General features: G+C 43.2%; 1 protein-coding gene across 1 annotated transcript in view; it reads right to left on the bottom strand.

The window, feature by feature from the left end:
• The window catches only part of gabbr2 (gamma-aminobutyric acid (GABA) B receptor, 2), a gene marked incomplete at both ends in the record, with an annotated part of 152,123 nt that overhangs the window by 104,476 nt on the left and 20,206 nt on the right, over window positions 1-27,441 (bottom strand). Inside the window, one exon of the mRNA XM_079176597.1 lies at window positions 2,433-2,570. Within this exon, the coding sequence (XP_079032723.1) occupies window positions 2,433-2,570 (138 nt within the window). The remainder of the gene's footprint in view (window positions 1-2,432; window positions 2,571-27,441) is intronic.

The following is a 27,441-nucleotide window of genomic DNA, read 5'->3' as shown; positions in this document are numbered from 1 at the left end:
TGTTAAACCTGGCCCATCAAATCCCCATGAAAAATTCTCTATTTCCATCCACGCTAACTCAAGTCTTGCATATGGGGTGCCAGGGCTGGGTAATAAATATACAGAGGGACAGAATTCAAAGATTTAAAAATCAGATTCTCACTGATGCAGTATGCAGTATTACAGGATGCAGGATCAAAACTTCCAATCATTTTTTCTGGCATTTCTCTCTCTTCCTGTTTGGTTGTCTCTTCTCATGCCCTTTCTCTCAGTCCATCTCTTCATTTCCTCCGTCAGACAAATGCATTATTCTAGCAGGACCAATGTCTAACTTTTTATCTGTCTCATAAAAACGTTTTTTTTCTTCTTTTTTTTTACACATAATGCGACAAAATCGCACAGACACACATCTAAAACACACATTTAATAGGACCTCATGAGAGTCAATGGGCTAAGAAATGAGGCAGAGAGGCTCAGGCCAAGATTCTAGCTGGCAGGTGCAAGGACCAGCTTGATAAGTACATGATAGCTAAACACACAGGTGCCAACTTACTACGCATTTATGCTCCATAGAACAACCAATAGCTATCTGGTGTGTTGTTTACATCCACCGACGTGTCTTTCTGCAGCTCTCCAGTGCACATTATAGTTGCTTGATGAGTCATGCTCTGATGAAAATGTTGCTCAGGTTTGCAAAGACATCTTGCGTTTCAGACACAACACGGTAACCCAACCCCACATCTGACAGATCACAACACGCATGCACATTATTCACACCCAACTGTTTGCAGACAAGTGCACACACCAGCAACGGCAGACAATTAGGTCTAATATGATACTACAAATACTTAGCTATGTGATGGACACCCATTTCAAAAGGAAATGAGTCTCAACATTGTGCGAACTGATAAATAAATATCTTTAGAATGCCTTTGCAACTACAAGCTTATTGGTCTAAAAGAAGTTTAGTTAATTGTGGCGACAGCAACGACAGTTGCCCATGCCTTTGAATATAAGTGTCATCTCCTTTAAACACATTCCTCTGTGTTTTCCTAGCCATTCACCTTACATGTGTCCCCTCAATCACCTGCTGTCTGGTGTTCAGACAGCATTAGAATGTGTATCTAGGATTGGTCTGTCTGTGTACTAATAGTGAAATGAGCCTTGTTGGTAAAGTGCTCTGGGGAACACATTGTACCAGGCATAGTGTTCTGCAGAGCAGAAGATTGCTAGTGCACTTCTCACAGGTAATCACTGACGAACAAGCCAATAAATAGAGAGAAGAGCCCGACACAGATACAAACACACACACTTGCACACCCACCCACACAGAGAAAATACCTGAGAGCACTTAAAGATCAACTGTGGCTTGAACCCCTCTTTCTAGACTGAGATCATTACCACTGAAAGGGAGTGAACACAGAAACAAAAAAAACGACTCCTCCTTTCATTCGCTCATCCTGACGATCTTATCACTTTTGAGTGACCCTGACAAGAGGAGCGAGCAGAAAGGAACATGAAAAGCTGCAGATTCACAGTAATTGCGAGCGGAAGAAATATGCCACGTAATGTGACATTCAGTTAAAAAATGCAGCCTCTTGAATTTTACTATCTCTTCCGAGCACACGCTTCACTCATTTCTTATCCGTGTCCGATAACCTTTGTAGGGGTTTGCAGCAAATGAAATGTATTCGCTGGAAGGAGGTGTTTCCCCTCTTTGGTGCTGCAGTACAGTACACAGTCTAAGTGAAAGAATCTCGAAGCAATAACTCAGGGGGTCAAAAGTTTACAGTGTTTGCCTACAGCGAGCAATCATAAAGCTCTACTAATTTAATGGCAGCAAAATGGCAGCCATTTAGCAAGCAAGAGTATACTTGAGTGGTAAAATCTATTATACGAATGTCTAGCAGGTAATTAACATTGACTGGAGTAGCTCAATAGCCCAAAAACATATTTTCGGCGAGATCATGTGAGACAGCGTTTCACAATGAGGAGAAGCCTTTATAATTTGACAATGAGTTTTCCTTCATATACAAGTCCAACTGCATATTGGAAGGTGAGCTCGACTGTTCAACAACAGACTGCTATTGCTTCAATGGGTTTAAGCCATTTTGACTCTGTGTCTGATCGTAAAATGAGGGAGGATTCTACGGATTAGAACAACGCCAATTAGACATTCACCCTGGCAAGGTTAATGACGGATTAAGCCATGAGTTGGGACCCCTTTGAAATCCCAGGAATTATTCTGCACACTGCATTTCTAAAGGGACAAGATTTTTTGGAAACTCAATAAAGTAGCAAATTCAGGTTTTCTGATAGTAGCGCAAAAACCAGAAGGATGCTTTTGTTTGGCACAACAGCATCCAGGGTTCACAAACACTGTACATACAGGCAATATACCACATGCACCCATACACGCCAATGCATGAGAACATGTAGAGTACAAACCCTACCTGCACCAGATTCCAGCCCTCCAGGGACTCTGCGATGATGGAGGTCACAGAGGGGCAGACACCACCGAAGATCATCAGGTGTTTGGGACCGTAGCATATGGCATCGAAGAAGGCCCTCAGCCCCTTGGCGTTGTCACACTACAGACACAGTGAGGTGGAGAAGGGGAGAGCGGGGATACGGGGGGGGGGGGGGAGAGAAGAGACATTTTAATTAGTTTTTATTGTAAAAAACAGGAAAGCGTAAATTACAAAAACTAAACATACCAACAAATAAAAGTTAAAGACAATTCATAGAGGTTTTCTCTTGTTTTTTGTCAATAGAATAAGTAAAATAGTTTGAGAAGTGATTCAAAGAAGTAGGACGATACTCGATACCCTCATCTGTGAGTCTCCACTGTACGAGAAAAACAGTTCACTGCTCAAAGGGTCATTGTACTCCGACATACTGCGATGGTTGAGCCACAAAAACAGTGGACTCGCCAGTGTCTTGTTTATTGTAATGTATACCGTCTACGTAAACGATGTGACATTCAAATATCATTTAAGTTATTACTCTCTCTAAGTGCTGTGGCACATACTAACATGCAGTAAATGCAGCCTTGTGTAGGTGTGTGTTTTGAGACCATCATGTAAAACGATGTATCTCACAGGCTGCGAGAGCAGACCCCCCCCCCCCCGCCCCCCCGCTCTGATCCAGTGCTGCAGAACGCAGCCATTTCACGTCACTATAGCAACCGGAGGAAAGGAGAGTGCAGAAGGGAGAGAGAGCGAAATGAGAGAAGAAGAAAAAAAACAGTGTAGGTTCCTATTGATTGCTACATGATCTGGCTAACAGGTTTTGCTGTGATTCCCTGATTTCCACAGTTTGTAAAGACATTTCCATCAGCAGTAAACACTCCCCTCCATCCTCAGTCCTCTGTTATTGCCACTCAATTCAGGATATATTCCTGTGTGGCCGAGAGATAGATGGACTGAGTGACTGACTGAACGGCAGGTGGTGTGTGCGTGTGCGCCTTCTGACACACTCCATCTCATCTGAAGAGTTATTTCACCTTGTTAGCCATCAGTCGGCGACTGAATGAGATTTTGCCATTGAACAACAGCAACGGCCGCGGATTGAAAAACTCAAAATCAAATGCGGAGGAACGAGACTCCTAACCAGACATGTAGGACCGTACTGTAGGTTGTGATCTGTTGGTAACTTCATTAGGGGCATGGCAGGTGTCGCTGCTGCAGCCTTGACACATCTTTCCATCTTATGTTCTCTTTCTGTCATTTCTTTTGAGCGGAGGACGATTGTCTCGGAGCCGTAAATTCAGGTAGAGGACATAGACAACCTTGCAAGTCACACGTTGAGCCGCTACAGCAATCGTTCTGCATCGCACTCAACCCTCCACAGCCTGAGTCATCAGACTCCCTTTGTGTGAACGCCTTTCAATGTTTTAAGTAGGAGACCAGGTAAAATCGAGGCTTTCCCCCTGTGCATGTACATTCATGCTGATAGAGAACAATGTATGCTGTAATGTCAGTCATAAATAGACTAGATGGTGGTTATGCCTCAGGTGAAATGATAGGGAGAGAATGTGATTAGACACCGTGGGGATTCCTTATCCTGGCCACACAGCTGAATAAAACAGCAGGCTATTAAAGAAGATATGCCATTTGCATACTCTCGTCATTCATTTCTCTCCAGCTGGTCGTAACAAGGAGGGTTTGTAGGATTCTGACTCTCAATTGGTTACCATGCAACAGAAAAGAAATGTGGGCAACTAAACTTGTCAACGTGCAATAGAACTCGGTGGTATTGCAGGTTTCCGCTGATTTATTACATAGAGTGTAATGAATCGTGTATATGTGTAAATGTGGGCGGTAGAGAATGTTCCTCACTCCCTCTTTAGCAAAGCTAAATGTTTTACAGCATTTGAAACCAGGCGATGGGGTCAGATACAGTAACGAGCTACAACAAACCGTTATTTTCACTATCGATAAACCATCACTATTTACTCAAGCCCAAGGCAAAATCTTCAAATGAATTGTGTTTGTCCAACCAACAGTCCGATCCCTGAATAATTTACGATGAAATGAGAAAAGGGAAAGCAGCAAAGTTATTAAGGAAGTGGAAATAAACATGTTCGTTTGATAAATGACTTAAACAATTAATACTCTCATCAACTAATCGCTTCAGCTCTAATCACACGTGTCATTTTCTCAGATGAGTATGGAATCGCTCATCTGAAGTGACAGCAAGTGATGGAAAAAATCACCTGAATGAGCTTTTTCATGGAGGAAAAGATTAAGAAGGAGAAAGTGAGAAAACAAAGCAGCTTCAAGAAAAGCTAAAGAAAAAAACAATCTCGTTCTTTTTTCTCTCGTTCTCTGTGCATCTCCCCCTCCCCTGCTTCATTCATCTTCTCCTACTTTTGCCGGGCACACATGCACAAAATCAGTTGTGACCGCTCACAGAGCCTTGACCGGCGTGTTGTCATGCCAACAGTGTGACTATCCACACTTTGTGCGCTATAGTTGAGGGCGGAGGAGGCCGCGGCGGGGCCGGTGTAGAGATGGTTATATTTAGCCTCTCATTAGGTAGCACGACCACTCAGACATTATTAATCAATACTTATTCAGCCATGGAAACACTGTAAAGCTTGATGCCAGATAGACAAAGCAAGACGGATGGGAGAGAGGCAGCGGAGTGTAATGGGACAAAAAGAGTAAAGAGGCATGGGGGCAGTGAAGAAGCCGGGCGGGAGGAAAGGGGCAGAAACAAGCAGTTGAGTGGAGAGAGAGAAAGACTGGAGTGTAGAGGTATTAGCCTGACATTAAGTATGCACTAATAAAGCCAAGTCCACCAGTGTTATAAACCTGCCCTCCATTATGACACCACAATGGAGTAATTCGTGACTGAGATTGGTTCAGTGGCTCTCTGTGATGCTCAGTAGGCTGCAGAGTGTGGCCTGCAGATTTGCCAACAGTCCATTAATAATGGAAAGAAAATGTAATCTAAGGCTATCTTTTATCGATTATAGTTTGAGTCTTAAGATCTTTTGTCACTTAAAGAATAGAAGGAGAAGTAAGTGAGTCACTGAGAGGTTGGTACAGGCTGTCTCTTATACATCACAATTTTCTCCAAGAATGATGCTCGACAACTAGGCAAATATAAATATCCTGAAAAACACAAAGACGTTCTGAGGAAGAACTGCCACAATGAGGAAGGCATAGCAGCACTTGACTCCCAAGTTGAGCAGCAAGAGATACTACAGCATTTTATTTCCCTCTTCCCCAGTCGGAAATCTAATTCCTGGCATTTGGAAGCCATTTGGAGCAGATCGATGGGGTTAACACCCGTAGTAATCTGTTTGACCGCCTTGGGAGACAGCCAAGGAAGGTGTGTGTGTGTGTGTGTGTGTGAAGGCTGATGGCGGAAGAACCTGGAGATGGAAACTCAAGGGAGGTATATAGCCGTTTCTAATGTTGTAAATCCATAAACAGAAAATTTACTTTTCGGGTGACCGCAGCATGATATCCTGCAGCTCATATGCACAATGGAAACTAAATCGAGTTTTACTTCAGTTGCTGGATTTATGAGCGTACTTGTTACAATATTCAGCCTGCAGTGCAGTGAGTTTGCACTACCCTTACCATTTAGAGGCTATTATAGATATTACCGATGGGACAGCTGGCCAAGGAGGAGTTTATTTAAAATGCCCCTCAATCCATCGTCTCCATTTCTTTTACTTCACTCTGACCTTTACACAAAGTTGCTGAGATTCATCCCTATTGATTTATCATTATACGATGACATTAGCCTACTGTTATTGTGCTGCTGATAAATCACACTCAATTAGGCTAAATGTGAGCAAACAGCTGCCCAGGAATTATCTCATGTTCCATGTGATGATTTGCATTCATGACATATTCTTAATCCAAATGCTACATCAGCACATCTTTAAAGGTCAGCATGCATCAATGCCGTTGCTCCGAAAATAACTTCGAACATCACAGCAATAATAGGTCACTTTAGAGGATCAAAACACATCCAAAATATTTTAGTTTTTTTAAGTTGAATAGCTAGAGTAGATAAAAAAAAAAAAAGCTAGGCTTTAAATATTAAGCTCAACTGAATGAACATGATACAATGCAGTACTTTACATGAAGAGAAAACTACTTCAAACAATCCAAAAACTAACCTGGACAATCTTTTTTTAGGCTTACCCATTACTCAAACCAAAACACTAGTTGACAGTTAACTAATATTTTAATATTTCCTGAGGTAAATGAACATGCCTTTCCTACACAGCACATATGTACCACGAGTACATCCTTCACTTGCAGTACAAGGCAATGTGGGTTTCTGAACCCAAATCTTCCATTCTAACCAGCACTATATGTGGAACAACCATGTAGAGACCACTGGAGTGTGTCTCTGTGTGTATCTGTGTGCGTACATGTGTGTGATATGGTGACAAGAACAAGAACTGATCAGAGCACCAGGCTGGTGCTAACCATGATGAAATGCCTTGTTAGCGCTGCAAACACAGGCAGCTGCACCTGTCCCTCGTCTAATGGCAAATTACTGCACCCAAATCAGCAACCTGAGGCTCAATACTGCACACAAGCACACACATGCACGTGTACTCAAATACATACACGTGTATGTGTGTGTGTGTGTGCGCGCAGAGAGAAAGAGAGAGAGTCTGATCTGATGTCAGAAGCAATCTGCCCTTCACACACTGTGTTTACTCATGACAAGACCAACAGCACAGGTGATTACTGAGGACAAAATCCACAAGAATCCCAACACAGAAAAAAATATGATCACAGGTGACTATTGGATGTGTTCATGTTGTTGCCTCATCTATCAATAAACTGCGTTTTCATTCACCCACAGCTTTATACGGCGTGTTAAATATAGCTGTATGTGTGAACGTGATGTGTGCGATAACAACGTTACTTCTGTTCCTCCAATTAACAGAACCGAGCAAGCAACTTCCACCCGTGGCTTCATTTGTTTTAGAATATTTTTTTTCAGTCTTAAGTCAGTAGATCTTACTTGCAATGCTTCGCCGATGAAAAACGCATAGCAATTAGGCTATCTAAGAAAACCCCAAAACACCTTGAACAAAGGAAGAGGGGACGTATGACAACCCAGAGACACCACACACACAGAATTGAGAAAAAGATTCCTTCTCGTTGTTGTCTATAATGCATAACTCTCCATAATTTGCCCATAATAGTATAAAAACGCTAACTAATAAAATACAGCAATACTTCAAAGAGCTACAAATATTTATCAGCGTAAACCCTGTTGCAGTTACTGCCATGCTGTAATTTACATCTTTGCACTGTCAAGAGAAAACATAGAGCACAGTCACTGCTGAAGCCCCCCCAACAGGCATCCATCCTGCCTCCACGCTGTATATGTTGTAACTCATGTCCTGATGTTTGGAGCATCCATGCAGCAGCAGTGCAGCGGATGCAAAAAGCTGGCCTCCTCTATCAGCTACGTCTACCTCCTGCATGCGCTCCTCATTGAATTACTTCCACATCGCCATGCCAGGAGAGGAAATGTGAGCCAGGCTGAATCCAGCGTTTGCTGAAACATATGCTTGGCATTATAAAGCCCTAGAGTTAGCAGGGTGCAGCCAATAGGTCAGATCTAAAGGAGATTATCTATTTCCCCATGCACAAACCCTACTAATCCTCTAAACTCTGTCATGGCTATCAATACCGACTGCTGTCGGAGAAGGAAGAACAAGGGGGGGGGGGGGCTGTTGTGTATGAGAATCAGTCTGCAACAGTTTAGTAAAGTTTTACTGTTCCATAGTAAATGTAGCTGTAGTCTATTTGATTATCCCAACAGTATATCAATAGCAATTGTATTATGAGACCCCGCTTGAGTTCATTGGGGTCATTCATCTGTCAATTAAGGTCAACAACACTCCCCACTGCTGATTAACTCCTCACACAGCAGTGGCAGCCCCATCTTGCCTGCTAACATCCTTAAACACATAAGATCTTCAAGAAGCTAAAGCTATTTGTGCCCCGTCAATGAGCCCCGAGGCAATAGAGAGGTCCACTGGGGTGTAACATATCACCCGAGATGCCAAGAAGACATGGCTGGCAGGTAATTCACAGACTTAAAGAATAAATGTTAAAAAAAAAAAGAAGAAAAGCCATAGCGACAGCTGTAAGTGAGATACTTGGAAAAGAGGTAAAGGAAGGAAGAAGAGGTGAGGATGAAGCAGACCAGAGTCCTTGTGGTAACATTTAGACAGCGGGCCCGGGAGTATACGAGGAGAGTACACATTGATTGAGAGAGAGAGTGGATGATGTAAAATTGAGAGCAGCACGGAGTGATGGAGCTTTTATTTTTTCAATCTGTTCTCGTCACATTGCATGCATGCAACACAGAGGAGAACAAAAAAAAGCATTGAGGAACCCACCACTTGTCGGGGGAGAGACTGGCCTTTCAAATCCACTGCGACAGACTGACTGAGTTGCTCAAGCTGATGGCTGTTTGCCCTCCATCGCTCCCTCTCTCCCTGCAGTCTGGCTCTTGTTATTGCACTCAATCTATCCCTCGCCTTCTCGAGAGCTCAGATGGCCACCGGGATAACCACAACAGCACGTTGGAAGCCTCACCGGTGGTGACAAGTCTCTTTCTCTCTTTTTCACTTTCTGTCTCTTCCGCGCACACACACGTCTCCCCCATGTCATGCTTACTCTCAAACACACACACACACACACACACACACAATGGATAAACTATCATCCTTCCGCAAACGAATGCCAAAACACAATCATAGACAAATACACACAAATCGGCTCACTCACGAATCCGAGATAAGCTCAAATTGGCCAGTGGTACTAAAATCACAGTGAACACATTGCACCTTTATTAGCAATCTGTGCTGTGCAGGAGGCAGACGCTGTGTTAAGCCTATTACAGGTTGTTGTGCTTTTGACAAGGCCTGACAACAGCTGGAACATGTTGCGCTAACGTGAGTGGGACAGACCAATGTATAATTTGACTGAAATGAGCCAACCAGTCCCTGAGGACACAGTGGACAGTTAGAAGGAGAGAGGAGAAGAGAACGGCCTCTATAGTGATGTAATCAATCTACTAGTTTTCTAGTAGGGTAAATGGTTTCCCTCTGAGATTTGCATGGAAGTAACCTGACAGTTGCCATTTTGTTATGTGCGACCATCATATTCATCCTGTCAATGTCATTTTCAGTCAACTCCGAAGCCGGGGTTTCTAAAAGCAGTTAACTTTTGTCATGTTGATCACAGAAACAACATGACATAAGCTCTGATTGGTTTGGTCGCATTCTGCAAGGCTACCAGCATTGCTATAAAGATAACAATGTGTATCTGTTGTACAGACGGCCCGCCACTTTGGGCCAGACTGAATAAATCTTCAAATAAAACTTTGAGCAGATATTCCAGATGATGAATCTTATTGACTTTGGAGAGCCCCTGACTTTTTCCTCAGCACACCATGTGATTGATGTTTATGACTTTGAAATGTCTCAACAACTATTGGATTGATTGCCATAAACGTTGTTCAGACATTTATGTCTCCCTGAAGATAAATTGTTTTTTTGTTTTTTACTCTGGTGATCCCTTGTCTTTTCAGCTAGCTGGACCATCAGGTCAAAATTTTGATCTGCATTTTGTGCCCAAATGACCGCAACGCTACTGACGTTACCACACTATACCAAGGTAATGAACATGATACTCACAACCGCTAAACATCAGCAGGTTTGCAATGCTATTGTGAGCATGGTGGTATGCTAAAGTTAGCATTTAGCTCAAAGCACTCTCCAGTTTTTCATCCAAGTTACCCTGAGGAGTAAACATGTCAATGTACATCCACTGTGTATAACGTGAGGAGTTTGAGAACCTTGGAGGGCTGAACAGGAGGATGGTTACTTTTATACCTGCCCAATAGAAATCAAACATAAGGGTCCAATAAATGTCATGTATTTTATCATCAGCAGAGGGGCCCCAGCTGGTGTATTTGCTAACTAGTAAATGACGACTGGAAGAGGGGGAGTGTGGATAGAAGAGTGGGAAGAAGAAAGAGAGGAGGGAGCCCATTATCAAGTTAATTGTTTCTTTGCCCCGAAGGTCCTCCACTCTCTCTCCCACAGATGAATCCAGTAAAGCGGGGTAGGAAAAAGAGTAAGAAGAGGGACAAAGAGGATTGTGGTTAATGGTATAGTAGTAAATGAGTGCAGCACTGGGTTAAGAGCCAGTTTGGTGGTATGCAGGTGTCCACAGCTACTGCAGAGGGAGAAATTATGTCAGCAATTCCACCTTTCTGATTTGGGGAGTCATGGTATCTCTGCGGCTACAAAATTCACCGCGGTCGATTTTCACTCAAGGCATTCCTCATACATTCTGTTCCCCTCTGTTTCATCACTGAAAGCACAACCCCAAATGAACTCGAAATAAAATATTGCTACCCTTCAAGATACTTGTTAGATTATGTTCGAGTTTTCCCCAACTGAAGCCGCCTATAAACTGAATAATAACGGAGCACATAAAATCCCTCATATATTTCCTGTCAATTATGGATATAAAATCTTTATGGACAACAACTGGGAGAGAGTTTTTTAACCCTATCCATCCTGTCTCTCTTTTTCCCCCCTCCCACCTTCTCAATCTTTATGAAAACTCATTCAGCATCAATATATAAGTCCTGCTGGATACCGCTGACCTTTGCTTTTCACATATAAAAGTACCTGCCTCCACTGTTCATGAGCCCTCTCCAGTCTGTTTACCTCATATTATGCTGTCTACCAGAGTGGAGACCATCAGTCATATACAGGTTAGGACGAAAGAGAGCTGGAAGAACCGTTTCATATTATAGTTGAAACATACACAAACCAGACCGTGACGGGCATCTCAGTTGCCCAATAGCGCACGGGCTGAGTGGCATGGCATGATGATGGCAGGAGCTTGTTGTGTGTGTGTGTGTGTGTGTGTGTGTTTGTGTGTGTGTGTGTGTGTGTGTGTGTGTGTGTGTGTGTGTGTGTGTGTGTGTGTGTGTGTGTGCGTGCGAGTGTATGCTTGGTACTGCTCGCTGTCTGTCACCTTAGTTGGACACAGTGCTGTTACCTGTACAGGGAAACATGACAAAATACATCATGTCCTGCAGCAGGACTCTCTCGAAAGGAACAGTTTGAGCATTTTGGTAAAGACACTTATATAAGTTCTTGTTGTAAGCATATATGCAAACAAATGTAAATCTACCCCTGTAAATGGTGTGCCTTTGTGCATTTGCTTTGTTATGAAACTATTTTACATTAGCAAATGTAACATTTTGATTCAGAATTATACCGATATTGAACTTACACACAGAAACAGAGATTCTTTTTTTTTGAATGGCAACTGATATTTTACTTCAACACCAACATTGCAGCACTCCCTATTTTTGCTACAATATCATGACTTTTAATCTTGAGTATCGGATAAGCTCCAAAAGAGCTGGATCTTACAATTCCCATCATGCATCATGATGGTGTACTCATTAAACCTTCTTTGCCTGATTAAATGAACTCCAGCCTTCCGGTTTATTTTAGCCAAGGCCGAGACAACCTTTTTGATATTATCAGGGTTATTTCCACAGACTTGACAAAGTGCTCCAGAGCCACAGAAGACATTATACAGCTGTTTTCACAGGTTAAGTAGTACTCTCCGTGACTAAAAAACAGCCTTTGATATATAGAGTAGAGTCGAATCCCTGAAGGTTGTAGAAGGATGATGGTCATGGTTAAGTGATAGGACAAAAACAGGAGGCTCCGCGCTTGCTTTGTTTTGCGGTGACCTCAGCTGCGAGTCTTTCTGTCGTGATGTTTTCATTCATTTCCAACATGTAACACATAATGGGAGTTTTGTTTTTTAGATTGAGTTTGACATTGTGTTTTGAGAGGGCACTTTTCCAACCACAATCATCACTCAAGTCACGTTTATGCCTGTGTCTCCAGATGACATTGGCAGTAGTCATTTCTTCTATTGGTTATCTAATAGCGGCCATTTAGAAAGTGGGAAAAGGCAGATATTGTTGTTGACATTTTGTCGGGTCTGAAAGGACAAACACTGGCGGATTACTCATCCTTCTCTAGATTAATAGGACCGTCTATTGACAACTTTTACGACAGCACCTGTCTTTATTTCACACAAGACAGATGGGAGTCTGGGAAGTGTAGGCATGGTGGACTTTGGGACAGGACTTTTAAAAACTGGCATATTGGGTGAGTGGGTGCATGGAGGTCTGTGTATGTGTGTTTGTCTGTGTGTACTAAGTGGGAAAGAGCAGAGCACAGTTCAGGCTGTCCCTCTTTGCAGCCTAAGGATTCTTCTGTCCACGCACATCAATCTTGTTACAGCAGAACGCCGCCTCCCAGGAATCCTGGCCTAGTCTCTGTTTGGATTTAGGTCCTCCCTGGCTCTCTCCCTATCCAAAACGTCTTTCTCTATTTCACCAATCATCATCATCATTTTTACACTTACATTCTTTCACTGGCGCTCCGTCTCCGTCCTGTAGGTACTGACTACTCTCTTCTTATTTCTGTCATCCGCTTCTCTTTCTCCCCTAACACTTTCCACCTCTCAGTCATCCCTCTCTCCTCTCATCTCTTGCCTCCAGGAGGTTTAAAGGTTATTAAGGGTCAGGGCTGTAAGCATCGCATCATTAACACATCTTCTCTGGATGTTAACGTTGCCGTTTTCTGCACAATCCAATTAGTTTCTCAGTTAATCACCTAACCATATATTTTAAAGGATGCTTTGAAAGAGTGGACCGCCATAACATGGCAAACTAATGTGCTTATCAATCATTAACATTAGCGGAACACTGATTAAATAGTCAGTGGCAGGAGAGCACAGAGGATTGCAAGGTAGCTGTTGAAGGTAAATGGATAATGACATCCAAGTGAAATGAAAAGATACAGGGAAATGTGTTTTTCAAGATGGATAGTATTTATTTCTAACAAAAGGGGGGGGGGGGGAATGGCACAATAATTATCATCAATTGACAAAGCTAAAAAACATTTTCAGAGGTCCAGTCATTACTCCTGCCAGCACTGCTTCGCATCAACTGGGAGGTCCACTGCCACCAACAGAAACACACAAACACCATGCGCCCCGGGATTCATCAACCAGCGCAGATTCAACCAGGCCGGGGTCCATGCCAACAGTGTCCACAAACAATCATCAATCACCACACCACACAGATGGACACGCACACGAACCATCCAACCAGGTGGTCAACTCTTGTCTCACAATAGCTCATTTCCGGGCCAAATAAACACTCCAGTTGAGGGCATTGACTGCGAGTGCTTGTCATTTCCAATGAATCGCTTATTGACTGGCCCGTATTGAGGTGACTTGAAACACATAGGAGCAATAAGAAAAGAGTCTTTCTCCCTCCACGTCTCACCCTAAAGGGTGACAGTATAGCAGGAATGTGACAGCCGGAGCCGTCGGACAATACCGTCTCGTTTGAGAAGCTGACGTGCAACACTGTGTTGCCATAGCTACCAAGAAAGAGAGCGGGAGGGGAGGTGATGGAGAGAGGGAGGGAGCGAAGGGGCTGGACTGCAAAGGAAAATTAATTTGTGTACAAGGCCATGTCGCAAAGAAAATTGCATTTTTCCCTTAGATGGGGACAGAGGGACAAGCCGTTGTTAGTCTCTTGCGTGTGTGGTTAAAAAGTCTGTGTGTGTGTGTGTGTGTGTGTGTGTGTGTGTGTGTGTGTGTGTGTGTGTGTGTGTGTGTGTGTGTGTGTGTGTGTGTGTGCGTGTCTACAGCCAGCCAGATGCCATCTCAGTGGATTGTTGGCAGAAGTGTTGCAGGATGTCAGAAGGCTCCCTATTACAGAGGCTTTTAAATAAAACAGAATGAAAGGCTTAAAATAAAAAGCAGCCCATGGAGCAGGACACACGCACTATTGCAAAATAAAGAGAGAAACGATAAAAAAAAAATAAAAAAAGAAGACACTGATGAATTTGCCGCGTCTGTGCGCACACGGGCACACCAGCAGGCAGAAGAGAACATGTGAATGAGCACACTTTGCAAACATTTCTCTGACACACATACAGAGAGTGAGAGAAAGATTTCTCTTTTTGTGGCATGAGTCGTCTGAATTCCACGTCTCTAAGTAGGTCATGCAGCCTTTTTAGAGTTCCACTCCTCCCCACGCTGCATCAAAAATGCATAAATCCCGGCACATTCTCCTTGCTAGCAGCTTCCAAGGCCGGCTAAAGCACATCTTTAGTGATTCTAATCCCATCAAAGGTGGTTCTGCTGGTATGTAAACACAACGTGTGAAAAAAAAATGCCGTCTCTGGCAGTTACATTCATGACTGCTCCTCGTTTTTTTGGGGGGGATGGTTCAAGAGGTTATAATGCAGCAATCCACTTAGTGAATAAGTGTTGATGGTGGGGGCGAGGTGTATGGAATACGCAGTTCGGCTCAAGTTTTGTTAAAATAAAATAAGAGCTGAGCATTTTGGTTCCCACCAGCAAAGCTAAGCTGGTTTTGGGACGCTATCGCCGAAGATACACTCCACTGTCAGGTGAGTCCAATGGGGGAGGAACAAAGTGGACATTAAGGTGAGATGAGCACTGGCATGCCTACGGACAATGGAGGAGTAATCATGGTACCTTTACACAGTGTAAAAAAAAATGCCACGACAGATGATCAAAGGGTCTGTGGTGCGGAATCTTTTTTTACCTGTTGAAGACTCAAAATGTAATGTAACAAAAAGAAGATGTCTTCACTATCCTGCATCCAAGAATGAAATCAAAGACACTAAAACTACATCAAAAATGAATTGTTGCTTTGTTGCCGGTGAAAGCTCTGAAGCTCTTTTTTAATTCATGACAGAGTCAGGTCTGAACATGGATAAACCTTTCACCTGCGCTTGGGCATACGAGAGCTATGCTTTGTGTCAACTTAAAGTTCTCTTTCTCGCTCAGGGTATTGAGTTTCTCCATGGATGAATAATTGAGTAGATCACAATAATAGTCTTCCTCTGTTACCTCCCAATCTCTGACCACCGAGCAGCCCATGGGACCACAAGTGACAGTCATCACCAGTGACTCTCCGCGACTGCATCACCTATCGCAGTGCTCCTGTGTGTGTGTGTGTGCGCCTGAATAATTTAAAAGAGAGCAAAGTACCCAATCTAAATTGCATGTAAGAAACCCACATAAAAGAAGCTCAGAACCCACAGCTGAATTAGCATTAATGCTAATCAATGTATCCAGTCTATTTATAATTCTCTTCAACGCTGGGCATCTGAAATGTTAGACCCTTACCCCAAAGCAGTTCTAATTTCCTGCAGTATGATTTATTATGTGATGTTCCCTATTGATTTTGTGGTGCTGGTAGAGATCCAGCAGTAGAAGAGACTTATATATCTTGTCACCTGAGCAAGATACTTTTTGCCTTGCCTGACCTATTAGACCAAAACTGAGTAAATCAAAGCTACCGCTACGCTCGAGGTAAATACTCACCAAACCAATTTTGCACTGATTCATGCACTCAGGACACACACCCATAAAAAAAAAAAAAAGAAGCAAAGATTAAATTGCAAACCTCTCCACACACACCGATCAGTTTAGCCTCACACAAATGCACTATTTTACAACAGAAAATCTCAAATCTGCCACAGTTTCAGCAGAGACAATCACTGTCTTCCTGTCAAAGTTAGGCTGAAAGTACTGAGGATGTTTTGGTGGAGTAGAAAACTTTATTTTGATGCAATCCCCTGGGAATGCTTATCTGTCAGAATGGCAAAATGTAATATTAATGAAGACCACAAACGCTGTCAATAAGAATAGACTATAAGAGGCATAGCCTTAAAGACAGGCCTCCAGCCAGTATTGAATCCCATCTCATAAATAAATCAACTAGCGTTAGCCACCTTCAGTTTCTCAACCAAGAGTCTGCCAGACTGTATATCGGGGAGACAGAAAAGTTGCTGGTGTGTGTATATATGTGAGGGGAAGCAGGGAGCAGGGAAACATATATGCTTCCCTGATGGACAGTAAGCACACGCTCATGGTTGCTGACGGGTAAGAACGGTGGCCTCTGTGGAGAACGTCACAACACACTAATGTCACGGTCCACCGCAACACACTCGCTGTCCTCAAATGATGCTACTGTACATGAATGCATCCTGTAAAACTACATACCATTGGTACTGTATTATAGAGTTTATGTCTCTAGGAATCATTAACAGGAGGTAAGAACTTCAGAGACATATCTTTGACAGGGAGACGATTTTAAACAATGATTCAGCTTAAGATATGTACAAACGCATCAACAGGGACGGAATCCCTGTAGCAGCACATGATTTCTGACTTTAAGGTAATATGAAAACGTTCTTGTCCCCAGTTCCTAACTTTTGCTTATCCTCCACCAGAACACACTCATTGAGTACAGATATACCACTAGTATATGACATCATAATGTTAACGATTCACTATGAGTGTCATATATAGATGTCGCACACCAGCATTTTAACGAATACACTCTTATGCAAGTTGAAATTAAAATAATTTTGGAGGTTCAGGAAGGGGTTTATGGCTGTTGGACGACAGTTGAACTATGTGTTTAATTGGATGGATAAGTTTAGAAGGACTGCGTCTAGAAATAGAGCTGTGCAATGAATCGACTTTGAATTTCAACGAATATGAAAACATGATTATCGACAAGATGTTATTGAGTCGCATTCAGCTCATGAGCCATCGCCCTGCTTGGCGGATCGGGGACTGACGTCGCTTTGGGAGGATCCCCCTCGTGGAAACTCTCCCTGGCGCTTGCTGGCCCTTGCCGGGCGTATTTCCTCCGCAGTGGTGTGCCACGACCATCTCTAGATCAGCTTATAGGCCCAGGGTGATGGTGGAGCTTTACAGCACCCCTCGCCAGTGATAAATAATTGTTATATCAATATTGGCTAAAATAATCTTGATAATGTTGAGTAGTTCTGTCTAGAAATGACAGCCGTGTTCGACTGCTGGTAGAAACAGAAAAAAGCAAATATAGCAGCAGGGATCAAGTAGCTTTATCTAAAGGCTAAAATTGTATTCGACTTCCAGCACATTACAGCACAGTACAGTGCAGACCATCACCCTGAAAAATGACCACTGACCAGTCGTATGCCTCCCCGAGCCAGACCACAGTCAAGACACATCAAAACTTATATCCATCTCAGGAAGAAGCCAGGGAGCTATTGTCTAGTTCAGAGGTTGTTTTGGCCTGCAGGGGGAGGGGGATAGGAGTCTTCTTCAGTTTGAATCTCCCAAACTTTTGCAGCACAGGCAGCTGAGCTTAATGAGTGTTGTTGAGCTCGGGTAAGCATGGGCTACCAGGCCGTTACAGCACACCACGCTCCTTTTCTCCTCCTTACCTTCTCTCTTGACTCTATGCCCAATAGCTCTTTTTTATTTCCATGCGAACCAACAGCCTCTCACACACAATGTGTCATACAAAGACCAAGAAGCAACATTGAAATAACTACACCTTCAGGGCCCGAGCACGATGCTCTGACGCCCCTTTGTGCTTGCTTCCTTTTACTCTGTGTTCCAGTTTGTGTACACGTGAGTATTTCAAATGTACTACTGTTTACTCAAGTGAGAAAATCCGGAAATCCTCAACAGCCACCTGCCCAAGGGTTCACTCTTAATTGCCCCAACCACAAGCAGGCCAAAGCAGTTCATCTCAAATTGACAAAACAAAAAGACAAACACAAAGACAAAGCGTACAACTGCAGGCAGCCGGAGTTCTTATATCTCCAATTAATCCTCAGAAGGCTTCAGAGCTACTATATAAAGATGTGTTTAAAAGCCTCAGGCAGCTGTAATGCGCCTAAGCGACATGCCTCTCAAATAGTGGGTATATAAAGTAGATAAACAAGAATAACCATTATGAGATGAAAATAATGAACATAAAAATAAGAGGCTGAGAGAAAAGAAAAGAAGATAAGAGGGAAAACAACGCCACGCAAGGATGTGTGTGCTTCCTGCCCACCTCATTGCCTGTGTGCATGCGTGCCTACACTGTATTCAGCCTGTGTGTGTGTGTGTGTGTGTCTGTTCCCCTCTCCGACAGGCAGTAATGAATAAAATAACAGTGGAGGAAGATGAACTACTTCCTCTGTGAACTCATCGGGCATACATTGGCATGCACCACTGCCTCCAAAATGGCTGCATCTCTGCCCCCCTCCCTGTGAATACTGTCTGCTACAGCTGGCAGTGGGAAAGCACACTGCAGGTGAGAATATGGGAGAATATGTTATGCAGCATAGATGTCCGTATGAATTTGCTGCGTGTTTGAAATGAAGAGGTACTGTTATTTTTCTCCCCCATCAGCCTTTGGCATAAAAACAGCTTTAGTGCTTTAAAATGAAGCCAAAGAATGATATTCTTTGTGAAGTTTTCCTGCGTGACAGGCTCCTGTGATTCAAATGAGGTAAACTGCTGCGGAGAATAAAGTCTTGCTTACTGATGCAATCAAATTTCAAACTTAAAGCCGTTCCCAGATTTAGATATGTTTTTGAGCCTAAAAGCAGCTTGAAACGCAGATCAAACAAAAACAAAAACAAAAGAATCTGTGGCATTTTCAGTAAGCTTCAGCACAGAGCATCATAGGAAATAACTGCCAGTCAGGTATGATGATAAATGTGGACTGCGGTGATGGAGGCAAAGGAGTGTGACTCTGGAGGTTCTTCTTTCATGTGTTTGATGTGTCTCCTGGAGGATGGCAACGCCCCAGGGGAGCAGGCCAGGCCAGAAGGCCTTTGATGAGGCACCTCCACTGGCTGTGATCGGATAAAACTGCTCCCCTCTCATTCACCTGCCCCTAATGAGATGATGCTAGAACTCTGACGGTGGAATGGATCTGTTGAATAATACAGGGTTTCTATTGTATCGAAGCTTGAGGAATATTTCTACGGTAGACAAAAATTCAGAGCAAGATAGACAAAGAACTCTCATTTGAGATTCTGTAATTTGCATATGAACTGTCTTGACTGTCTTTTACTGGCACAATCACAACACAATAATGGAATCTCCTGCTCCATGTTTCCTTATAACCTTAAATCTAATGTACAGAGAGGTGTTTAACTAGAGAAAGATCAAACAGGACTCTCTGACAACATTACAATGACAGTGGAAACTCTTAAACCTATGCGGTCTCCAGAGTTTAGCTGTGTTGGAGGCGCATGGCTGATACACACACACACAGACAGAGAATTAATTCAAAATGCACTCTCTGTCAGCAAGGACGGCGCAAGGTGGGAATGAGGGACAGAAATAAAGAAGAAAATGGCAGGAAACGGAAAGGTAAAGTTCAGGCAATGACAAATGGAGAGTGAGCGAGAGAGGGAGACACAACTTGCGGAAGGAAGCGTGACAGATAGAAAAGCGGAGAGGACGTGTGACTAGGAGATAGAAAAGAACGCAGAGTGAGAAAACGAGCAAAGGAGGAGGTAGAAAAGTTCCATCACTGCTGCGATGATGTGGGTGGAAGGCAGCGCGTGGGCAGATTCATGAGAGAGAAGAATGCAGAGGGAACTGGCTCATGACTCGCTCTCTCTCTCTCTTTCTCTGACTCTCCTCGCATCAGCTCATCCACGGAGATGCAGAACGAGCATGAGACTGTTCTCTTTTCATGTCTCCACATTCTTGCACACGGCCACAAACCACTGGTAGATAATGAGGGCTGCAGTCAGTGAACTCCGACTGTGTTTGAGTGAATGTGTGTGTGTGTGTGTGTGTGTGTGTGAGTCAATTGCTGTCACGGAACAAGGAGTCATGTCAATCACGGAAGAGCAATCCCGCCCCTTACTTACAGTCCGTTTCATCATTGGTGGGGATGACGAGATGCAGAGTTGGGTGGCAACTGCAGAGATTTTGACATCTCACATAAACACACATCAGCTCATTCACTTTCGACACACGCACACGCCAACCATTTGATGTTTCTGCATGTCTCCACTGGTCGCCAAGGAAATGGGTCTTTCACTCACATCCCGCTCGGTCGGCCTGCAGCACGTTGCCATGGCAACAGAGAACCTGTTGAAGGGGTTAACTGCATAACCGGTGTTTCGGGAGAAAGGTCTTTTTTTTTCTTCTTTTTTTACGTGACGGTATTTTTGCAGATTTGGACTGGTCCACCAACGAAAATATGTGTGTGTGTTTGAGCATGCGTTACGCGTGTGTGTCCCTGTTTGTCTGACACGGCGTGCTCCTGATGTGTTACCGCTTCTTCTCGTGTCTGCATGTTTGTTCAACTGTGTATGTGCGAGAGAGAAAGAAGAGGCCGATGAGGGTTAGAGGGAGAGAACACGAGTGACAATGAATGAGAGAAAAATCACTGAACGCTATTGTCTCCATGGTTGCAGAAGTTCAATATATTTTTAAACGAACCAATTCATCATAAATCTGTGTTGAGTGTGTGTCACACAGCTCCTCCCGCTGAGCTCGTTGGAAATAAACCAGAAAAGGTTTCAAACGCTCGGAGTCACTGCAATTAGATTCATGACTGTCATTATGCAGCCCTCTCCACACACACACACACACACATACATGCACACATATGCGCACACAAGGATCAATAAACTGCCTTTCTGGGCATGAAAATGAAGCTTAATGCCACTCAATACAACAATCTTCATCTCCTGCTTACTTTCGGTCACAAACTGCAAAACAGAATTTAAACAAAGAAGACTTAATGTGTGACGTCATTGCTCTGGTACAGCTGGTCGCCCGAAAGCCTGGATACATTTTCTGTCTTCGAGCAGGTCTACGAGTCCTAGTCATACAACCCGTTCATTTAAAAAATACACACAATGGCGAAAAACTCAATATTTTTCTTGTTATCTACTTGCACAAGTGAACGACAGTAAAAACTGATTTCTACCCCTAAACTACAGAATTGTTTGCGCCATGGGTTCCCCAAACCAAGTGTCAACATGCCGTGTGTTCACATACTGTCGGTCAAAAAAACATTCACATTTTACTCGACGAGAATGTATTACGCCCACAACAATCTCTGCTTTTAAGTGAAAGCTGAAGACTCCACAAGAATTTTGTCTGAACAATAAAAAAGTTAATTATTATTTGGCTTCATTTTCAGCAGGGCAGCATGTCTCAACAATACAATGGCATTTGTGATCCCTGTGCGCTGGCTCTTTTTTTTAGTTGCAGGGCGAAAAATGCTGTGCTGAAAAAAGATGCTGATACTGTGGTTTGCTGCTGAGAAGTAACATTAGTCACGCACAGAGAAGTTTACTGGTCCTCAGGGGTCAGCTACCAGCCCTCTTTGAGGACTACTGCTGACATTCTGCATGGTCAAATGATAACACAGGTTCTAAGCTAAGAGTAACCCATGGAGACATATAACCCTTATAAGTTGTTTTAATAACTTCATACAAAAGGTCATTCATTTTGTTTCTCATTCAGGACAAAGGCTTCAATGTGTCTAATTAATGATGTGCAACCTAACTTCATTCATTGTGATAGGCAACATGTGACACTTTTTGGTCACTGGTGAAATGTGGGGGGAAAATGGATAACAGATTGCTCGAGCCAGCGTTACTGAGCTAGCGCTGCATAAATTACAGTGAAATAAACACAATTGTTTCAACAACAGTTCCAACATAGATTTTAGCTAATGCATTAAATTGACAGCAAGCGTAATGCCACCACAGTCTACGCCTCAATTATGCTATTTTGCATTATATTATAAATGAAGAGATAATACATTTAAAGTTGTAGGATACCTCCGGCTGACTGAGAATGTGTGTGTGTGTGTTTGTGTGTGTGTGCGTGTGTGTTTGCGTGTGTGTGTGGGCGTGTGTGTTAAATGCCTCCCATTTGCTATGTTAATGTGAATCAGTTCATTAGCGTTGGACAATCAGAGGATGCACATAGAGTGCTAACACAGCACACAAGCTCCATTTGTGGTTCACTGAGTATTCGTGTTTTCTAGCCTCCTTCAGTGTTTTGTAGTGTCGCCCAGGCTGGTCCTTAGTGGAGAGCAAAGTCAGCCTCAGGCACTTACTTCTGTACAGTATATCCGACCAAACCATGCACACGAAGTGTGGATGCTAACATGGCTTATAGAGTCAATGAGCTTGGGAACAGCACTGAACGAAATGTTGTTCAAAATGGCCACAACTTTCTCAAAGCTTATTTGTGTGTCAGACGTTACTACTACTGTACACTGCTCTTGTTAGAAATCAACAGAAAGGTCTCCAAAACTTTTCCCAGGTGAACTCAAATTAGATGCATGACTCATTAACAAAACCATCCAGGACAGATCAACAACAATCTCTTCCTCACAAGCGTTCACAAATGCAACTGTTTCAAGTAGTTGAGGCTCGGCGTGTTTGTCCAAAAACACACGTACCCACAGAAAACGTGCCTCTGGGCCTCCTATTACACAATATGCCAAAAAAAAGAACAACACATCCTATGAAGCCGGTGTATTTTGTTTCCTTTGGTTTCAGCGTGTTGTCATCTAAACCTTTCAGCATGATTGATGTCACCTGTCACTTCTGTTTTTTCATGGTCACGACAACTAAATCTTGAAATTAGTGGAATAATATAGCAGGAAACAGACTGAGGACATTGAATTCTAGCTCTGACAAATGATTCATGGTCTGTAATCCAAATATGGCAGAATGGCCTCAAGATTTCGACAGCAGTAAATGTACAACGACAATATGTAAAAAGAAAATGATGCCAATGTCTACGGATGCAGGAAACTTCAACTGAGCTTTCTTACGGTCAAAAACATACCGTCCACAGGATACTATAGTCTTCAATACCCTTACACAGACTGAGGAAGATACACAGCAAAGAAGTAAACCTATTACAGTGTGTGATCCGTCTCCAATTTATGCTTGTCCTCTCTTTTTAGAGAAGGACAGAGACAAAGCTCTGACAGTGATGTGTCCTGACATCCCCAAAACGTAACCTGTGTCTGTCTGTATGTGCACATCTGTGTGTGTTAGCTTGTGTGTATGGAGGTATGGACGTGCGTCTCCGTGGTTTATTCATTTGATGGTGAATCACTCAGCTCTGGGGGTCCCGGCTGACTTCCCTTCGCCCTGCCAACTCCCACTGATCTTTGCCTCCGCTCTCTCTAAATCCCACACTTCCTGCACTCCATCTTTCTGCCGTCACAAAGAAAACTCACTGAACTCTACAAAAACATCAACATTTGAGCAATTAGAAAAAGAGTACGCCTGACGGCACAAGGCTTAAAATCCTGATCAAAACAGAGGATACACTGGGAAGGGCATTGAAAACGGCAGAACCTGATGTTGACATAAACGACATGCATCTGGTATTGAGGGCTGAAGTAACAGCAGTAATGAGTGCCGCGCCTTGTGTAGGATGGATCCTCTATGTCAGCCATTCTGTAAATCGAGCAATCTGCACAGAAAACATGTTCCCACCCCTCTGTAACCCCCTTCGGAGCAGCCGTTTCATAGCTCCGTCACAACCAACTGACTGCTCCATTCCGCCATCGCTAGTGAAACAGGATGTTTTATCAGGCAGGGCCAGCGGGGACTTGTACTGTCTGCCCTCTGATCTGTGTTCCCATCATTTGGGCCAAGCTGGTGGACTAATGGGCATCTGGGCAGATATTAGATTGTTGCGCTCTACAGTTCCCTGCTAACTTAATGAGAAAACACTAGTTCCCCATACTCCTCCTGACAGAGGAGGCATGGAGAAAAACAACGAGGAGGGGGGCAAGGAGTCAAAACATGGGAGCGTTAATTAGAGGATGGAAAAAGTAAAAAAGAGGGAGATAGAGTAGAGAGGTTGTTGGAAGGATACACTGTAGTTCAACGTAGAAGGGGATGTGACATGTGAGCTGCAGCATTGCCACACACCACCTCTGACGACTCAGCAGGCAACCTACCAAGTCCTGATACTGTGCAAACACCACAAAAATGATCTGACACTGTCTACCGCACTTACTATACCACGACAGAGCAATGACGCCTGGGCACCCGGCAGCCATATCTAGAATAACAAAGATCACCCAAGATCTCTCTCTCTCTCTCTCTCTCTCTCTCTCTCTCTCTCTCTCTCTCTCTCTCTCTCTCTCTCTCTCTGGCCTCAAATCTGACTCTCCTCTTCCAGCTAAGTTGGTCAGGTGTGATGAATAAACCAGTGCTATGACTCTAAGCCCGGGAGAGGGCCATGCATTACTGCTATGAAATGTTAAATGCCTTGCAGAAGGAGCCTGGACTCTAAAAGCAGCAGCAGCAGCACCTGGAAGGGGAGGAGAGAGGAAGGGGGAGCTGGATGTGTTCGCTCTTCCTCTCTCCTCGGCACAAGTGTCAGCTGCGCTCCCCGTCTTTTTAGCTACTGGTGTGGAATGGGGTCCTGCTTGCTGGGAGTTTGAGCAGCGTGGGCGAGGAGTGTGTGTGTGTGTTTGTGCTACAACTACGGTCTCAGCTGCAAGAAAAGGGCCCCTTTGGCTGGGTTCAGGTGCGTGTACGATCTTTTAAACTGTTCCTCTGTCTTTATTTTTGACTTTTTTGACTCTTTTTTTTTGTCCCCCTCTACGTGGCTCTGGGATACTGACCGAATTAATGAAACTTGGGACTAAAGCTTGGGAGAAACAAACTCGCCTCCCTCCCTCCTGATAACCGTCATGCTTAAGCACTGCAGGAGAGATAGTCTACTGTCCTTAATACACACACACACACATGTATGAGTGCAGGCACACACAACAATACACACTTTAGTAGCAATCCCAGCTCATTAGAGCATTCCTCTCAGTTAGCCCTGCAGGTTAAAAACACATCATATTAGCCTTGCTTCAAACAGCCATGCTGGAGAGAGATAGGGGAGAAAACGTACACATTTCTATTATTCATGTTTTCATGCATGCTGCAATTTGCAAATCCAGCATATTGTGTGGAGAGAGAGCATCCTATGTATGTTCTGTAAACACACACATGGGTTTAGATGAAAGAGGAAGTCAAGTGAAGGCAAAGGGAGCCACTGACATTATGTGCATATAAAGGTATTATTTGACAGGGAATGTAAAAGAAAAGCCCAATTAGAGCTTTTACAGAGGCGAGAACTGAAGAGTGTGGTTGTGTACAGATGTGTATGCCTGTTTATGTGTGCATGCACACACACTCAAGTGGTAAAGTAAAGAATACGAATACAGAGATTGAGAAAATGATGTAAAAAGGCGAGGGCGAAACAGAAGAGATGCTATATTTACACTGTGCTGCACGCAAGCACTGCTAGCCAGGCAGAAGAATGAGCTTTGAATCGGAGCTATAAATAAACGGTACCACTACTGTATACTTGTGGCAGTTGTGAGCCAAATGAATAGGCTTGACCAGGGAAGACAAATAAGACTGTCAAGTGAGGAGGGGGGAGACCCTTGTTCTTACAGCTACAGATCCCCCGGGGGAGAAAACCCCGGGAATATCCTTTCATGGTATGTTTGTGTCAAGAAAGTCCCTCTGACACCCCCATGAAAAATAGAGTCGTTCATCACACTGTGTGGATTTGAAAGCACGGAAGAGGTGCGTGAATTTAAAATCTACTCTGAGCTGTTCAGCCTAGGGATAAGTGATGAAACAGGAAGAGGTGTTGTTGTAATTTAAAGACCCTCAATTGAAGTTCAGACGTCAAAACTGTCGCTGACTTTGCGATTTTCAGGATGAAACTAGACGTGCTAGTACGTAGTTCATACAATGGGTTGAGACATTAGTTTCTTCAGTGGCACAATAAGAGAGAACCCCCCCCCCCCCCCCCTAAACATATTTTAAATATACCAGCTTCTACGGTCTGCCGTCACTACCAACTGCAGCAGCACTAATGTGCAAAGCTGCTGTTTACGACAATATAAGCCGAGTAGTTTTAGCCTGTAGAATTAAGTCACGAGTGAACGTGTTGTCAACAGCTTCATTAAACAGAGCGGGACGTTGCGACCTCAACCAACCCAACAGGCTTGTCCATCGTTACCAAAATCCTGCCTAATATGGGCACAACCTCGTAGATTTTACTTGACAATCATGAAAGAACAAGCCTCTACTTTCTTGTGTTTTGTAGCATTTTTTTTTTCTATCTCCTCAATGTGTCTGCACAATTCTCTCCCCTCCTCATTCTCTTCTAATCCACTCCCCTTTGCTCCCTCCTCCCTGCCTGCCTTCTTGTCTCTATTCACGCTATTCCGTCATCTCATCTCTTCAGCTATTCTCTCTCTCTCTCTCTCTCTCTGTCATTCTAAACCATAACCCTTAATCTCGCCAAGGGACAAATCAGCAGATTAGATGGAGAATGACTCTCAATCAGTCTTTGCCGAGCAGTTTAATGTTCCGTTCAGAGAAAGTTAGAAGCAGATTAAATCCAAGAAATCTCTTTTTCTCCTCCCTTTCCAATCCTGGCACAGGAGTGCAGACATGCAACAAGCAACAACAAATCTTCCTCCGCTAGCGGATTAAAATAACGCAATCATACATTTTTGGGGGATATTGTGTGATTTTTCCGTGTGCAAACAAATACCCTCTATTTAATCCTTGCTTATTATTCAATTCAATTATAATTCTATATTTGTTGACTCCAGACTTTGGACTCTATTTGCTGTAAATGTACTATTATTCATATAAATGATAAACTTAATTGAAGGTAATTTTTGGGCATTAATTGACCTATTCATACTGTGTTATGCAACTATTTATTACGTCCTACGTTTTGTCTGTGTGTATGTAATGATTCACAACTGTTTAAAAAGTGTGGTAAAGGGTTTTAAATAATTATCAATATTAGATTTACAGCTTAAATTTATTCCTTAAATAAAATTAAAAAGTGCCATTTTTAAATGTTCTTGTTAATCAGGGTGCCATATCAATATTACGTTTAATTATGACACAACATCTACACATCACAGTTTAAAACTCCAATATATAATAAAGTATAAAGTAATAAGTTCTTGCACACT

This window comes from Pholis gunnellus, assembly GCF_910591455.1.
Source record: "Pholis gunnellus genome assembly, chromosome: 16".
In the NCBI taxonomy this organism is placed as follows: domain Eukaryota; kingdom Metazoa; phylum Chordata; class Actinopteri; order Perciformes; family Pholidae; genus Pholis; species Pholis gunnellus.
Note: the sequence above shows the minus strand (reverse complement) of the source record. Positions and strands in the feature narration are given on the sequence as shown.